The sequence below is a fragment of the Rhinopithecus roxellana genome, chromosome 15 (genome assembly GCF_007565055.1).
Source record: "Rhinopithecus roxellana isolate Shanxi Qingling chromosome 15, ASM756505v1, whole genome shotgun sequence".
NCBI classification, from domain to species: Eukaryota; Metazoa; Chordata; class Mammalia; order Primates; family Cercopithecidae; genus Rhinopithecus; species Rhinopithecus roxellana.
The window spans coordinates 73,210,308-73,228,241 of NC_044563.1; the positions used below are offsets into that span (position 1 = coordinate 73,210,308).

The 17,934-nt window shown below is 50.6% G+C and overlaps 1 protein-coding gene across 3 annotated transcripts in view; it reads right to left on the reverse strand.

Moving 5' to 3' along the window:
- The window catches only part of GRAMD1B (GRAM domain containing 1B), a 277,996-nt gene that overhangs the window by 47,564 nt on the left and 212,498 nt on the right, over nucleotides 1-17,934 (reverse strand). For all 3 annotated transcript variants that reach the window (XR_004053671.1, XM_030918395.1, XM_010356453.2), the window contains 2 exons: nucleotides 7,379-7,589; nucleotides 703-723 (listed from right to left, as the gene is read on the reverse strand). Coding sequence is in view for 2 of the 3 variants with exons in the window: in XM_030918395.1 (XP_030774255.1) it covers nucleotides 703-723; nucleotides 7,379-7,589 (232 nt within the window). In the remaining variant the exon portion in view is untranslated. The remainder of the gene's footprint in view (nucleotides 1-702; nucleotides 724-7,378; nucleotides 7,590-17,934) is intronic.

A 17,934-nucleotide genomic window follows, 5' to 3' on the forward strand; every position in this document is an offset into this window, starting at 1 on the left:
AGTGGCCCCACGCCACACCTTCACCACGGCCCCAAGCACCAGGAGGTCCTGTAGGAAGGGCATGCTTTGCAGCTGTTGAAGGGGTCCTTGGGACAGGGGTCAAAGCCCATCACATGGGTTGACTCTTCTATCAATGGGGGAAAGTTTTCCGGCTAGATTTGCCCCGAAATGTTAAGGGAAGAAAATGAAGTTCAGGCCCCCAGGCTGCCCCAGCACCAGAATTCTGTCCGGCTCTGGAATGGCCACTCCCTCCCTGATGGGTCTCCTCCTTCAGGCTTGATAGACCCTTATCTAAGAGCCTCAGCTGGCCACGCCTCCTCGGTCCCCTGAATGCAATCCTCCCTCTTCAAGGCTGCCTTGTCCTGTTGCAGAGAATAACCGCTGCAGCTGGTTTAGGAGTAAAGGGGCTGCTAAGGAAAGAAGCCCACAGGAAAGCCCAATCGCACCTCACACTCCTTCCCCCCCAACCTCCAACCCTCTCCCCCAATCTCACCCCACACCCCTTTCCCCCAACCTCCAACCCCCTCCCCTAATCGCACCCCACACCCCTTTCCCCCAACCTCCAACCCCCTCCCCCAATCGCACCCCACGCCCCTTCCCCCCCAAACCTCCAACCCCCTCCCCCAATCGTACCCCACGCCCCTTCCCCCCAACCTCCAACCCCCTCAGGTACCCAACAAGAAGGGAAACAGGAATACTTACATTATACCAACTCTGGCTTTTCTGAAATGAGAAAATGAAAGAGAAGGTAGAATTAGTCAGGGAAGAGATGGGGGGAAGGGCCGGAAGAAGGGTACACAGACAGCGGAGGGTGGGCAGGGAAGAGGGGTCCAAATGCAGCTGAATGCTTCCCATGTGGTTGCTCAGGAAGGGTCCTCCTTTCTCAAGGCAGTTCCAGAAAGGAGGCCCGGGAGCAGTCCATGATGGAAGCCCACCGCGGGCGGGGTGGCAGGCAGCGGCAGCACCAGCTAGAGCTCAACCAGAAGGGAGCTGGAGCCCCATCGCAAGGTTCTGATGGGGTGAGGGGTGCACGTGGGCATTCAAGACCCAGTCCCCAAATGGGCCCTGACCAGAAGCAAAATGTGATGGCGGCCAACCCAGCCTTCTGCTCTAAGACAGCTCCCTGTAAAAGGCAGGGTGGGACACTTTCGAGGTAGAAAGGGGACTGCCTAAAACTCCCTCCAACTGCACTCTCAGCAGGCGGGTGAGCAAATCCCTCCTGTGCCAAAAAATGGGCTGTACCTAAACTGTGATGGTCGGGGAGTGCTTGGGGGTTCTGCATGGGGCAGGAGGTTGAAGGGTCCATTCCAACCCAGTGGTGCCATAATTCCGAACAAGCAAAACAGATCCCACCCCAGCTCCAGAACTTAGGTGTTCTCCATTCCCAGACCCAGGAAAAAGGGGACCTGAATGTGTCTCACGGGAACAGGAGGGCTAGCTAAGATCATGCCTTGTCTGTCTTCAAGCCCTATGGCCAGTAGTCCTTCATGTACATCCCACTTGAAAGATAGATGGACACGCAGATAGGCAAGCTCATGTGCACATATACACATACATACTCATACGCATACACACACACACGCACAAATATACACACGTACATATACACAAACACATACACACATGCACATGTACACACCACACATATTCACACACACGCACACATACACACATACACACTACACACACAGGCACACATGCACACACACGCACGCACGTACACATTCACAGACATGCATGCACACATACACACCACACACACGCACAAATACACGTACACACATATACACAAACACACACACACATACCACACATACATGCAGACATGCACATATACATGTGCACTTGCACACACACCACACACATATACACACAGGCACGCACATACACACAGAGACACGCACATACAGAGACACACATATACACAGACATACGTTCACACACACATACACACGCACACACACGTGCATGCACACACACAGGCCTAAGCTCCATCCCTTGGTGGAGCTCAGATTATTTTCAGTTTTAGGGATCACTGGGTGGAATACCTTAGCTCTACGCAGAGGTCTGGATCCCCTCCACGTGGTGTTAAAGCGTCCTGACCCAGAAGGGCAGACAAGAGTAGCCATGGTCCTCGAATGTCTGCTGTGTCTAGAGGGGAGGAAGCGACTACGTACCCAAGGGTGGGTGTGTGCCCACGGTGATGACCGCTGGTCATGTGATCTATCTCCCCCATTCCACCAGAACTCTGTAAAGATGGTCCACCTTCACCCCGCACAGTGAAACCAGTCCGCAGAGGAGCTGGAGGGGGCTGAGGGGCCTCACGTGGGTGGGGCTGCTTCCCAGCAGCTTTGCCCTCACACATGCCCTCGATGGCCAGGATGTGACCAGAGGCCAATGGCAAGTCCCCCTCTGCAAGGTGCTCTCCAGGGTCACTTCCCAACAAAGCCTGTCACCACGGTCCATCCAAAGGCCACACCCTCCCATCATAGCTTCATCCCCACCTCCAATTCAGAGGTCTCAGCAGGTAAAGGGCCCAAATCCAAATATTAAAAACCATTTTTTCCTGAGAAAGGTGCGGCCACATGGGAGTCCACAACCTGAAAACTCGCCTCTAGGCATTGCAGCCAAGGCTACCCACTTCTGGAGGAGGTAGATGGGGCAAGCAGGCGGCGTCTGGGGTCTGCGCCCAGGGATGGCTCACTTCCTGAGTCCTCACACAGAAGCCCTGATTCGGAGCCCACAGGGCAGGAAGCTGTGCGGATGTTCATTACAAAAGACACCTCCCAGCAGTGGGAAGATGCGCTCTGGGAGTGGCCAGCCCCAGCGGCCCCACAGTCTCCTTGTGCCGGCCCCAGCGGCCCCACAGTCTCCTCAACTGCAACCCAGGTCATGAGATCTGCTTCACAATGGAGAAACCATCTCCCAAGTTCCCAGCTCCTCGTATCAATGCCGTGACCTTCGTACAAGACACTAGCAGGAAAGGGGGCAACAGGAACATGGGCTGACGGGGGGACCCCAGATGCCTGTGGCTCCTCCTGCACGGGGCTCCCTCCTGCCCCAGCTAGACAGAAGTAGATGGCCCCTTTGCATGGGCTGGCACATTGGCGCTTGCGCCTTCCAAATCTGTGTGGAACAAAGTATGAGGGTCACACACAGCCTCAGGCAGGGAAGCCAGTCCTGTCTCTAACTGCTTTGTGATCCCCTTGTATCTAATGTTTGCTCTTTTGTAAAGGGTGGATAAGAACATGTTTAAAGAACTGAAAAGAAACGTGAAAGATACCAAGGAGCAGGACTGTGCTGAGGCTCTGCCCTGAACCAGCAATCTCCAGGCGGCTTCTTACGTGCTGCCACTGAGGGGCCACAGGAACAATGGGTCCCCCCTCCAGCCACGTCCAAAGCAGCCCCCGAGCCTGTCCACTGTGGGCAGGGGTCCCTAAACTCTGCCCAGCCTGTTGGAGGCACATTCAATGCCTGTGGTTCTGCATTCCCATAAATGAATCCCAAAGGCGCTGCCAGACAGGAAGGACCCAGACCCACAGGTGCAGGGAAGTCAGAGGAGCTGCAGGCCTCTGAGGGTGAGGAGGGGCGCCCCCCGTCGTCTGGCTTTAGTTTGCTGCAGAGCCCCTACCTGGAGGACCAGGTCCGAGGGAAGGCAGGCACAGAACCAGGGAGCAGCGATGGAGGCTTCTCTGACAGCTTATAATAAATGGATTTGGCCAAAGAGGAGGAAGGGAGTCAGGACAAAGACACAGCTGTTGGGGACACGCTCATTTCTATCATTTTCCCTAGAAGGTCTGAAAAGCAAGCACTTATCGGAATGCAAGGCCCCTGGAAACAGACCCAGGTTACTGGGAGGTGGTTTCCATAAACATCTCGCACAGCAAAGGCTCTGGGAGTCTGGAAGATTAAGGTGCGGGGTGTGGCGGGGGGGCGGGCAGGGACTAGGGGAGCTCTACATTTAGTAGGAATTAGAAATAAAAAACAATTCTTACTTTGATCAGGTTAAGTCTGTCATACTGGAAAACAAACCACAAAAATTAGATTTGAAAAAAAAAGGAAAGTCAAAGGAGGGTCAGTGCCACGGCGCGAGGGCGATGCCCGCACCGCGGTGGGAGGGCGGGAGGCGTGCAGCTGGGCAGGAGGAGCCGTGCTTTGCCGCACCTGCTGCGCGCGCCCTCAGGGCAGGTGGGAGAGCGGTAGAACGGCCCCTTGCTCCCTCTGGTGGCCACAGGCTGTCACTACAGGGCGGAAGCTGAGCGGCAGCACAAACTCATCGGGAGGGAAGTGCTGGGGCAGGGCTGCACCTAGGAGGGCTCGCCCGGGCTGCACAGTGATGGATCCAGAGGGGTCGGGCCTTAGCGATCACCTGGTGCCATGCCTACATAGTAGCAAATGAGGAAACTGAGGCCCAGAGAAGAAAAGAAAGATCCCGTGCATGGGACCTAGGGAGAAGCAGAGGCACTGGCCAGCTTGCCCAAAAAATATAAGGCATGGTGTCCTCTGGGGTAGCCAGGAGACAGGAAGTGAGGTGGACTAGCTACAACAGTATCAGTAAAAATAGCTATGAAATGACTTGCTGGGAATACATGTGATTAACCCCAGAAGATGTTCCACTGGGGAGGGGCATGTCCCCATCCCGCTACCAGACCCTCCTCTTTTCGCTGCACTATCTGCTCCAGGCCCTGGCCTTCAAAGAACCTAATTCCCCTACTGGTTCTTGTCTTCCTCTTCTGAAGTCTGTGTGTCCTGCACATGCACGTCCCAGGCCAATACAGCCGCTCCCAGCTCCACCTGGGATACTACGGTGTCCCTCCTCGCACAAGCCCGTCCTATGTTGACTCCATTGAAAGGATGGCAGGGCAGGTGTCGATGGCGATGATCAGTGGGAGAATGAGGTGGGGAAGTGGGGAACCAATGTCAGAAAACTCAGAATGTGTCTGCCAGGGATGGGCGTGGCATCCACCCAATCGCCCAGGAGAAAGGAGACCTGCGCTCACCCCAGCCCCTCCCTCCTCAGTTCCTACAAAAAGGCCCAGATTGGCTCCTGATTCCTGCTCGGCTCTCAGTCCCTTCATTATGTCTCCTTTTAGCCTCTCCAAAATCCCACTCGGAATTCTACCTGGTCCCTGACGCCTGTCCTGGCTACCCCATTCAAATGATTCATCCTGCCTCGGAGCTTACAGAACATCCCCAACCACTCAAGAGTCACGCTTGGGGTGTACAGTCTGGATGGAAAAGTGTGCAGGAGCAGGGAGCGGGGAGCCTGATGCCCATGTCAGGCCATATCCTTCCTCTTGCCAACTGAGCCTCCAGCACCCACTAGTCCCACATCAAGCCAGAGGTGGGAGGCACTCAAGAGGGGCTGCCACAGGGCATTTCAAAACCCCATCCCCAGATATCAGACATCCCTGCACCTGCCAAGCTGCTGGAGCCCACAGAAATCTCCTGCTGGCTTCCTCACTCCAGGTGAAGCTCCTCCTCCCTTGTCCACAGCCAGCGACGGCCATTTAAAATCCTCAGAGCCAAGATGTCCATTTAGTCTGAAGGTCACAGACTACAGGACTAGCCGCGTTGCCCCTTGTCCTTCCCTCAGGAAAGGGAACAGCTGTTCACCCTCCTCCTCCCCAAAGCTCTGAGAGACTTGGGACTATTATTAAGTCATCCTCGGCTTCCCCTTCTTCAGGCTGCATCCCGCCCCCTGGCCCCATGGGCCTTGCCGTTCCCCAACACCTATTGCTCACCCTCCACTCACTGCATGTTCTCCTATGGCCTCAGAATTCCTGGGCTCCTGGGAAAGATGTGGCACTGACCACATCTCTCCAGGGTCTGCCAATGTTTGCCAACCTCCAGGCATTGGCACCCCACCCTCTGGGAGAAGAGCTCCCCCCTCTGATCATGATTCAGGATCCTAAGCACACCATGAGCCCCAGTCTGGGCAGTGGGTAGAAACGCTAAGGGGTGCCCAGGCTGGGCAGCTCTCAAGTGAATAGGAACAGAGCATGCAGGCAGAGCTCCTGAGTGCGTGGCTGCTGCACCAAGGAACTCATTGACCTGAACCCCTGCTCCTCAATCAGCGCAGCCCTCCTGCCATCCTCACTCACCACTGCTGGTCAATCCAGAATCAACCACCAAAGGGGAGGGGCCTGCAGTATGACCAGATGGGGTCTCCTGCCCCAAAGGAATGAAACTAATGCCAAGCAGGACTCTGTTTCTCAACCGCACCATGTAAGGAGGGAATAAACTCCCAGCCAGAGGCAGTGTCCAGGGAGCAGGCAGACATGGGTGCAGGGTGGGGAGTGGGGGAGGGTCTGTACTCCGACATCAGGTGCAGTGAAAATGGGCCTTCAATGACTTCCAAGCCAGCCTGCCGGGGGACAGTGGGGCCGGCCCTTCTGGGAAGGGGACCAAGCAGGATATAAGGGCCAGAATCGGCAGGGCCAGAGGGAGGGGGTGCTGAGCACTACAGACAGATCGACACTAGAGGGGAGATAAAAGGACAGAGACAAAAGATGGCTTACTTTTGAGAGGCGCTTGTGAGACTAAGACCATGCATGCAAAGAAGGTATTTGGGAAATGGTGGGGAAGAAGAGGAAGAACAAGAAATCAAAAAACAAATTCAAGTGGGAAGCCAGCTCCCATGCCTCCCAGGGGTCCCCAATTATCCCTTCCCAGGCCCTGGGGGTCCCAGGGTGAAGAAAAGCTTCCTGAAGGAGCCCCTGGACAAAGACATCTCCTGTTCCCCAAAGGACCGAGGGTGGGGGAGGACATCTCTGGAGAACCATAACTAGCCCAGGCCCCCCCACCCCCCGGGCCTATTTTAGGCCTATCCATGGGCCAAGGGCCCCGGTACTCAGGCGGTAGTGCTGACATCCTTGGGAGGATGGAAGGGCCCTGCCACCCTCCTCTCTGCCAGGTGAGTAGCAAGTGGATTAGTGCAAAGGTAAGGCAGGAATGACGGCCAGGGAGGAGGTTAAAAATAGCATTCTGCAAGGTTCCCTGAGGACTCTCCCTAGCAGTATAGCTGTCCCAAATAATGTTCCCTTCTACCCCCGCTCCAGGGACCAAATTTGAAAACGGTAGCAGGAATAAGCAGATGACCCCCTAATGATTCCCAGAGCATCTCCCCTCCAAATCTAAAAAAAAGTATGAGCCTCCCTACCTCGCCCAGCCCGCCAAGAATGCTTAGCGGGGAAGATATTGACCTAGGGTCTCTCCTGCCTGTCCCGCCTCACCTCACTGGATAACGACCATCTCTGGGCCATTAGGGCTGTTAATCACGTGAGGACCCTGGCAGATGTCCTCCAGCTCACCACCCCAATATCGCTCCCCGCAGCCCCTGAGAAGGAGGTACCACCTCCAATGGGGTCCCTCTCACCTTGGAATTTTTGCCGCCGCTCCGGCCGGACTGGGAGGAGCAGCTGCGCTGCACGCCCTGCTCCGGTGTGGACGGGGACTTGTCCGAGGAGTGATCTGAGCCCTTCTCCACCATGGTGTCTCCGTCCTGGTTCTGCGGGGTTGGCGAGCGAGACCGCTTCCGGAGGATGGGCGAGCAGGCCGGAGTGCTGCGGTTGGAGTTACTGGCAGTGCTGCAGCGGCAGATGGAGAGAGGGAGCGGGGTGGAAAGAGAAGGAGGAGGAAAGGCAGGCAGTCAGTGATCGAGGCCAAGGACAAGTCCAAAGGAGCCAGCTCAGGGAGCCAGGTGAGGGGCTGGGGAGAAACCGGGAGAGGGGCCCAGGCTGCGGCTTGCCGCACCGTCATACTGCCGCTGGCCACAGGAGGGCAGCAGTGCCCATGTGCCACGGGCACAGTGTCTGCCATGACAGACGCAGGACGCCAATGGGCAACTGACATTTAGACATGCATCCATCCATCTGTCCGTCCAACCCATTATTGTTTGAGCCCCTATAATACGCCAAAAATTGTCTGGGGCATATAGAATTTAATACTTGAAAGGCTCACTGGAGACCATCCAATACAATCGGCTCATTTTATACATGCTGCAAATGCAAATCTTCTATATTTTGTTCAGACATTTTTGATCATGACAATAACAATTACAATCCTGTTTTTCACAGCCTTCACGTACACATTATTGCTTAAAACATTCCACCAAGGGAGTAATGGCAAGTACCATAATCCCTACGTTAAAAAATGAAGACCAATGCCTGGCAGAGGGACGCTAAATGCCCGCTGATCACAGAGGGCTTTGGAAACAAAGTGCGGCTCTTCTGATGTGTAACTCACCCGCACCATATTATTTCCTTGTAAGGAAGCCATGTGGGCTCCTGCTTCCTCTGCCCGGGGTAAAGATGCGCACAGCCGAAGTTCTCACATTCCATATCCCAACATTTATTCCCAATAAGTACCTTGTACTTCCCACAGGACCAAATCCACTTACACCAAGGCTTATAAACTGCAAATAAAATATTGACTATTTGATATTTCACCTCTGTTTTAAATGGACTAGAAGAAGAGATGAGAGACAGAGGGGAGAGAGAAACTGAATGCAGTTAAATGTTTGCTTGCGAGAGTGGAGAAAGGAAAGAGATGGAGAAAGGGAGAGGCTAAGGAGAAAGTGCCAGCAGAAATGGGAAGGAAAGGAAATGTGATATTGGAAAGCCAAAGAAGCATGGGGCCGGAGGGGTGTCCTGCCCACCCACTCAGCAATCTCTCTGCCGGGTCAGGCTTCAGGAACACCCTGGACCCCGCTGCAGGCTGCATCCCAGCCTTCCCTCGGGGAGTGGGGTGCAGGGCTGGGGACACTATCATTTGCATGAAGATGCAGCTGTGACCTCAGATGTTCCATTGGCCCCATTTGCAATGAAAACCATGCCCCTTTCAGCAAAACCTTCCACCTGGGCATCCTTAGCGGAGAGAAAGGGAACAAATCCCAAGAGCCTAACCCAGCAAGTGTGGGCAGGAGGGAAGCTGGGGGCAGGTAGTGGGGTAACTTTTGGAAGGAAACTGATAAAGAAAAAAAAAGAGAACAGAGAAAAGGAAGATAAATGTGCCCCAAATATGTATGGAGAAAAGCAAGGCCCAATGTTCCACTGCATCCTAAAACAGAATTTGCATGTAAAATCTCATTCCTACTACTAACAATAATTGTTATTAGGGAGGCCCAAGATGCCTCTTTCAAAAGAGGCTCTTCCCATTTTTGCCCCACCCATTCCTTATCCTTACTCTCTAAACTTGTTTGCTACCATAAACCCTGGAGAAAGGAAGGTACATTCCTTTTCTTTGGTTGGAAATGCCAGGCCATGGGGCTGGTGGCAGGCAGATGCCTGAGTGCACAACCCCTTAGGAAGCGTGAAGAGCAGGTGCCAACACACATCTTTCTGGGGTAAGCCTCCTTGCTCTAGGGCCAACTCCAGCCCACAACCACATATTCCAAGGTTTAAGCTGTCTTCCAGGATTATGTTACTAAAACAATGGAGACCTCTACCCTCTAGCCCCAACTATAGTAGTTTGCTCAAAAAAGAACTAGAGAAGTTGGGAGTGGTGGTATGAGCTGTAATCCCAGGTACTTGGAAGGCTGAGGCAGGAGGATCATTTAAGACCATGAGTTTGAGACCAGCCTGGGCAACAGATTGAGATTCTGTCTCAAAAGAACTAGAAAAGGGATGACAATCAAACACATGCCTATCAGACACAATGGCCCCACAGCCGTTGCATATTTTCCTTACATGAGGGACATCTTCACAAATTCCAGACCCTGGAATGGAAAGGAGATGCCTTCATCCTTCCCCAAACCCAGAATCCCTGCTAACTGGCTTTAAGCAAGAGGTAGGCAACACATTCTAACCTGGAGGAAACTGACTCCAACTATCCAAAACCACATGAATCTCACGTGAAATGGTCAAAGCATGAGAACTCCTCACCGCCCAGCAGCCCCACTTCAGCCCACCCTCCACATACCATGCAAAGATCTACATACCTAAAATGCTGCCTTCAACACATCAGCCAATAAACAACTTACACCGTCTCTCTGCTCTTAAGGCTGTTGATCATCTGTGCTGTTCTTGGAAACTTCTCCCTGATGCCATGCACCTCTCTTCTACTCCTCTGCCTGTCTCAACTCTTGCTACCCAGCCTGAAATTAATCCTTCCCTAAAGGTGAGTCTGTCACCTCCCTGGCCATCTCCAGGTTTCTCTAACTCCAACCAGGCAGAGACTCCTCTACCTGCTTCCGGCCCTGGTCATAGTCGCTAGCCTAACCCAACAACCAGCTGCCAGGTGGATGCTTCCTCCAGATGATGTCTCGTGAGTGCCTCACACTGAATATAGAGCTGGACATCTTTCCTTCCAGATCTCCTCCCATGACCGCCCATTCTTGATGGCAATTTCATTACCAGGTTTCTCAGGCCACAGAGCCCTCTCTTCCATCTCACTCCATAAAAAATGAGTCACCTGAATTCCACTAATTCTATTTCTACAAAGCTTTCTACCTCATCCTTCCCTTCCTTCCCCAGGGCCCCAGTTTAGGTTCAAGGAATTCTGCTCACCCTCTTCCAATAAAGAGCTGGTTAAGTGGTCTTCTCTGCCTCCTTTTCTTCTTCCTACTCACTCACAGCTGTGTCATTAATCTTTCTAACTACAAGCCCAACATCTTACTACGCTCTACTAGCTCCCACATTAAAGTCCAAAATCCTCAAAATGGAATCTAAAGTTCTCTGCTAAAAGTAAATGACATCTCTATGCTTTTTCTCTCCTTATATGCTCTTAAAGGGCTTGCATATTCCACACTTACACACTTTCCCCCAATTCCCTTAATATACATGCTCTTTCTCCTGCCTCCAAACTCCCATACGACTCACTACTTGAGCCTAAAGAGCCCTTGCCCTCCTCATCTTGCTGCTGGAGTCCTGCTCATTCTGTTTGTTGTTGTTGCTGTTGTTGTTGTTTGTTTTGTTTTTATTTTATTTTATTTTCCTATTCATTCTTCAACACCCATCTCAAATCCCACTTGCTCCAAAAAGCTTTTCCAAACCTCTCCCATGGAGCTGACTAAAGCATTGAACGCACATAGCCTGGTATGAAGGACCTACAAACTCCTGGAGGCACAGCCCTCTGCATGCCCCACACGGCCCAGCAGGGCTGTGTCAGTGGCATGTGTTCCACTGAGTTGAATCCCACCCTAGTGACAGTCTTCACCCCCTTGGCTTTACCAATCCCGAATATCAAGATGGCTCCCAAATCTGTACCTTCAACCTGCTAATATTCATCAAAATAGCTAAACATTATTGAGTGTTCATGAGCTCCTGGTGTAGCACCGAGTACTTATTAAATATTATTTCATTTAATCCCCCAACCAACCCATGAAGTTGCAACAAATAGTATTGTTAGTCCCATTTTTCAGGTGATAAATCTGGATTCTTGACAGATTAAGTAATGCACCCAAAGTCACACAGATGGATGGGAGGCAGGGCAAGATTTCAAACACAGGCCTATCTGATTGTCAAGCTCATTCTCAGAAGCAGGCATTCAGTCGTGTTTGTTTGCTGGGTGGATAGAAAGATAGACAGATGGAAAGACAGTGGGTAGCTGGGTAAGTACAAAGAGAAAGAAGGAATCAACTTCCTGCCTCCAGGCTTCAATCCATTCTCTCTTTTCCTGTCAAAGTGAACTTTCTAAAAAGAGGATTTGGCATTTTTTTCATCCTTTCTGATGATTAAAGACCCCTGCAATTTCCCACCCTCTGTGGAATAAAACCTGAACTCTAGACTTTATGTTCCTCAATTATCTCACTCAGCCTACCTCTGAAAACCCCAACACTGGCTACCTTTCCAACACACCTCTGCCTCAGCCATCAGGGTCTAGCTGTGCCTCTGCCTCAGCCATCAGGGTCTATCTGTGCCTCACCCACAGCCATCGGGGTTTAGCTGTGCCTCTGCCTCAGCCATCGGGGTCTATCTGTGCCTCTGCCTCAGCCATCGGGGTCTGCCTGCACCTCTGCCTCAGCCATTGGGGTCTGTCTGCACCTCTGCCTCAGCCATGGGGGTCTATCTGTGCCTCTGCCTCAGCCATTGGGGTCTGTCTGCACCTCTCCCTCAGCCATGGGGGTCTGCCTGCAGATCCTTTTACCATGCACACTCACTCTTCCATGTCTCCATGTCTTAGCAATCTCTCTTTCTCTCTCTCTCTCTCTCTCTTTCCTCTGTCCCTCCAATCACCTGATGGACATCTACACTTCCAGACTAAGCCCACATATACCCCTTACGTGTCCCCACCCAGTGCTCTACCTCCACTCTGATCCTTCTCTATAAAAGAAGAAATATTTGCAGTTCTAGTTCTAAGTCAGCAAAGTCAGCACTAAACTTGCTAGAGTCCCGAAACTCCTACAAGGTAACCCATTATCCCATAGATTTGGATGTCCTGCTGAGCAAATAAAACCAATTCCTGGGTATCTTCTAACATATAACGTACATAACATAAAGTTTCAAACAAACTTTATAATGTGTCATTCATCTGACCCTGCCACCATTATTCATAACAGGATGGCAATATATTTCAAAATCTTGGGATTTAAGAACTAAAAATAAAAAAGACCTTACATTTGCTGTAGGGATGGAATGAAGACTGGTGTTAGATGGGCCATGGGACTAAGACTCCCTCCCAGAGTTTAGGTTTAGTATATTCAACTCTCAACTTCACATGTAAGAAACCTGAGTCTAGGGCGGTTAAGTGCCTGGACAAGGTGATATGACTTTGGATCTGGCTCTTCAGTTCCACAAGTATTTCCTGGCATAATAAGAGGCATTCAAGTTCATTTTTGTGAATAAGAAAGCATCTGCTTGGGACATTACTAGTCAGGAAGAGCTAGAGGTCTATTCTTCTCGTGTTAATATAATCAGTAAGTGGGATGATAGAAGAGAATAAAGGAAAAAGAGAAATGCTGCCTTGAGGATGTGGCACTTGTGCTAGATTCAGAAAATGTGTTGGAGTTAGCCAGGTGAAAGGTATGGGGTTCAAGGAGGGCATGGTAGGAGAGAAGAGAATGTGGGGGGGTGGCAGACAGCACGAACAAGGGTGAAAAGGCATAAAATAGAATGGGATATATGGAACACTGACAGAAACCATGTGTCACCAAGTAAAACATGCTTCAGCTGATGTTTGAGAGATTCCTGTAATCATCAGCTCTCACTCATAATAGGTCCTCTAAGACCCCCACCAGCCACCTTTAAGCCATGGCAGGGGCCCCAGAGGTCATTCATTTATTCCCCCATTTCCCCTATTTTTAAAACCTCCAACACAGGCTATTGCTGTCCTCCCCTGGTTACCTTACTAGCAAACAGTATTCCCTGAAGTCTAACCACAGTATCTCATGCTACCTACGGTTTGATCCTACCTCCTATAGTTAGGTCCAGCTGATGTCCTTGAGAAAACAGAAGTAGAGAAAGAAGACGAGGACTCTTCAGGCTTTCTTCAGTGACTCTCTGCAGCATCCCTGCCCCCACCCCCACCCCCCGCGCCCATCTCGGACAGTGGCCGCTACACCACTTTGCTTGGCTTTCTTCCTCGTCCTTATCCCCGGTGTGGTCCCGCAGGCACAAGGCAGACCTTGTCAGCAAGCCAGCTCCCTGATCAGCTAACCGTGCATTTTGCAGAATCCTGAGTAGAGCAGAATAGTTAGTTGGCGTTCCAGTGTGCCTCACTTGAGTTAACTTGTTTGCCTTCAGAGAAACTCATTTCTGCCCCAGATATTGCAAAATATATACCTGTCTCTCTGGCCCCGGGTGCCTCCACCTGTTTAGACTGCAGCTGCTTGTTCCTACTTCCCTCTGCAGTGCATGCCCTGGCTGCCCCAGCCCTGGAGCATTCCCAATCAGACTCTCAGCCCCCCTTCTCACATCTGAACACTGCAATGAAGTGCTGACTTCATTGTTTCTTCTAAGCGCAGCCCTGCAGTGACCTGGATGATCAAATGTATGGCTGTAATCATCTCAGTGCCAGGAGCACTGGTAATGAGAGATACAAACACCTATCTCATAGGACTATTGTGTTAAATGAAATAACCTAAGTAAACTATTTAGCACAGTGCTTGGTACACTCCATAAATATTTTTGAGCTGCTGCTATCATTAAGAAGGCTCTTGGCTGGGCACCATGGCTCACACCTGTAATCCCAGAACTTTGGGAGGCCGAGGTGGGCAGATCACTTGAGATCAGGAGTTTGAGACCAGCCTGACCAACAGGGTGAAACCCCATCTCTACTGAAAATACAAAAATTAGCTGAGCATGGTAGTGCACACCTGTAATCCCAGCTACTTGGGAGGCTGAGGCAAGAGAATCATTTGAACCCAGGAGGTGGAGGTTTCAGGGAGCCGAGACTGTGCTACTGCACTGTAGCCTGGGGGACAGAGCAAGACTCCATCTCAAAAAAACCAACCAACCAACAAACAAAAAGACTCTTTTTCCTCTCTGTAAAATGTGGAGTAAATATCCTCGTCCCCTCTCCTCAGAGGCTTTGATGCTCCCAAGCATCACTTCCCATAGTAGGAACCAGGAACACAAAGGATGCTTCCTTAACATGCAGAATCCCAACCTTAACCTGACACCACGCCCCACTCCCCCAACAAATGAAATTTTCCAGTGGATGGCCTTAGGAATCTGCATTTCAAAATAGGTATCACAGTTCATTCTGAAGCACTCTGAAGGTTGAGAACCACTACACTCCCAAGAAACTATCTCTTAAGTATCAAGGAGTGACTGACATATCTGCCCAGGTCACAGAGACCTGTTTACAACTCTGGGTATAACAGCTGTGCAGTGTCCACCAGGTAGGTGGACCTGCTGGAATAGTAAAATCATTTGAGCTTGTCATAGGAATTGCTAATGTGGAAGAATCTAACGCGGAGATGATGAGGTGTGGGCAGAACCTGATGGGACATCACCTTTTGGTGCAGGAGCCTAACGATTACCATTGGCACCAAGGACCACAGCCATATCACAAGCATCTCCTCTGTCCCTGCCATTTGTAGCATGGGGTAAAAGCTGATGACTAGTCCCTAATTCCTAAGAGAAGACTACCCTGTTACCTAGTTACACGTGTCCTATCCCCATGCTGATTCCAAAGTTTCATTAATAATCCTTCTCAGTTCTTCATAATGCCACCACAAATATCCATATGAATTAGCCAGCTCCCCTTTGAATTTTCTCAAAGCACATGCTCAAGTGGCTGAGAGAGAAGAGCCACGGGTGTATCTGTATAACATTTGCATGAAATTTACATGCTGCCTGCAAATGCCTCCATTTGTAGGTCTGCCCCGCTAAACCAGTTCCAAATTCAGAGTCTACGAGGACTCCATGAAGATGGTTATTCTTTCTGTGTTATTGCTAGTCACTTGCTAGAGTCTACATTCTGTGCCCATGTCACGGCAGTTGGCAAGGGCAGACCCAACCAGAACCTTGTAGAGGGAAGTGAATAGCCCAAATCACAAATACCAGCAGGGCCCCCAATTCCCCTTGGATCCTCCTCCTTAGATAGCAAACTACCAGGTCACTGGTAGTGACCTGGTAAGGCTTGCTTCACTCCTTGTCATAAACCCCTGAAGTTCCTGGTCTCAGTTCCTTTTACTCATGAAAATAAACCCACAGTCCCAAGTTCCCAGAAGATTTGACTGGTTCAGAGAAAGAGACAAAAGGGCCTTTCAGGTCCAACCCTCTTACTGCTATGAATACAAAAGGTCCAGGGAGATGACACAACTGTCCACCAAGGAGTTAACAGACAGCAGGATGGTTCTTCCCCTTCACAGCTCAGACTCAGGCACCTAACAGTGCCAATCTCAGTGCCTCCCCTTCCCCACCTACACGCTTTTCAGGATGCTGGATGGGGCTGGGGTTCAAAAGGATAAGACCTGCACTGTTCTAAGAGGAGCTCCCTGTGACCATGCATGGAACCTGCTCTCTGTGTGCCTATCTCTGGCATCTAAACCTGGTGATAAATGCCACCGGGTCCAGTTCCCTTTCTAGGGGAGAACATCAAGCTGTGATTACCTGGTTGAAAGAAGGGACCAGAATAGCTTTGAGAAGAGACGCTTTTTTTCCCTACAGCATAGAAGTTCTCCTCCCAAACTTACACTAAAGCAGAGTCTCAGCCTGGTCCAGGTGTGCCACACTTTGGCCTAGATTTAGCAGCCGGTTGCATTTCAGCAAGGGACAGAAAGGGAAAGGGCTCCCAAGCTAACGCCTTTCTTCCCTGTCACAGTTCCTACAAATGCCATCTGCAGATTTGACACAGAATGGGCCTTCCCTACCTGCTGCAAAGGCAACATTTGGACGGAAATGAACCTCTTGTCCCCTCTCCTCCGTTTGGGTAACTTGTGGAAATTCCTGGAGGCCTTTCCAAATCGGGCTCTTGGGTGAAGCATACACGGTGTTCAGGGACAGGGTGTGTCCAACATTTGGACCAAAGGTGAAACTGGACTGTTGCCAGGTCCAGACCACCTGGTAGAGACACCTTACAAATGGAAGGCTGACAATTCTCCAGGCTCATGAACCAGCCACTGTGGGCCATCCAAACATTCACTCAGCGTCCACACGACCCATCCCCCTACCTCCTTCAGCACTCTGTCCCTCACGTGCCCTGTCTCTGTAAATACTGAGTAGATAATTCAGGGCACTTCTTATGGGCAACAAGCCCCACTTACTGATTCCTCCTTCTTTGTCTTGTATAAATATTTAAGTTAAAAAAAAAAAAACCCAAAACTTAAAAAAAATTTTTACAAAGAAATTTAAAGGTGGGAGAGCCCATCTAAAACATTTGCAGCCAGCTGACTAATTTAATACCTAGACATAGTCTCATTAGGGATCTCTTCAACCCTGAAAGGAATTACTTGGTGCAAGGGAAAGTCTGAGCAGTGACTTTGGTGGCTGATGAATTTATTAATTGACTAATTAACATAAGGGCAAAGTCCATGGAAAGTTTTTGGCGAAGTAGAGAAAAGTAGAACTTCAGTTACCCTTCTACTGGCGTTCTCAGTCCAGAGAGGTGATAGGAAGAGCTGGACCTGGGCAAAGGTTGTTTGCCTTCCCTGCTCAGGCCAAGGAGAAGAGATCCTTCGTCACCATGGCTGGAGTCTCCATCATCCCACGCCCCCCTGCTGCCTGGCCTTCCTACAGCTTCTGTTCAGTCCAGAGTTTGGAATTCAATCCAGGAACAGGCATGACAAACACTATTTTTCATTTCCATGGAGACAAGGCCCTGCAATAGAACCAGGACTCCATGCCTGAAATGACAAAACAGCCTGACCCACTTTTCCCCCTTCCTACAAAAACAAAATAAGTTTGTCTGGGTCCTGCCACAGCCAAGGAGGAAAAATCAAGAGTTCCTGTTATCTCTACAGATATTTCAAAGAGGAACAAATTATAACCATCTTTGAAAACACTGATAATGCTACAGAACCAGTGTCAGAAATCAGACATAAATCACTTCACCCAAAGGGCTCATCGTCTGCAGTAAATCCATTCTGCTTTCGCCTCCGAAGCAGCTGGGGAGAAGGCTCATATCCCCTAAGAGAAGGACTTAATGACCAACTATCCAACTTCTTATAGATTCCAACTATTTCCTCAACTCGTCGTGCACCATTTCCTCCCTCATTTGATTCCAGCCTCCCTAGACCTTTCTCTTTCTTGAACAAACCCAGTTCCCCTAGGATATTGGCACTTGTTAGTCCCACCGCCTGGAACTCTTACTCTAAACTTTTGAATGCTGGTTCCTTTTCAGCCTTCAGATCAAAGCTCAAATGTCACCTCTTCAGAGTAGACTTTCTTAAAGGACCACTCCACATAAAGTGGCCTTCCTAACCCCAGGCAATCATTACCACGTGGCCCTGTTTCCCTTCACTGCCCTTGCAGGAGCGGAAATTGTCTTGTTTTGTTGTTGCTGTTTCATTGCTTACCACCAGGCTGAGCACTCCATGGGGGCTGGGGC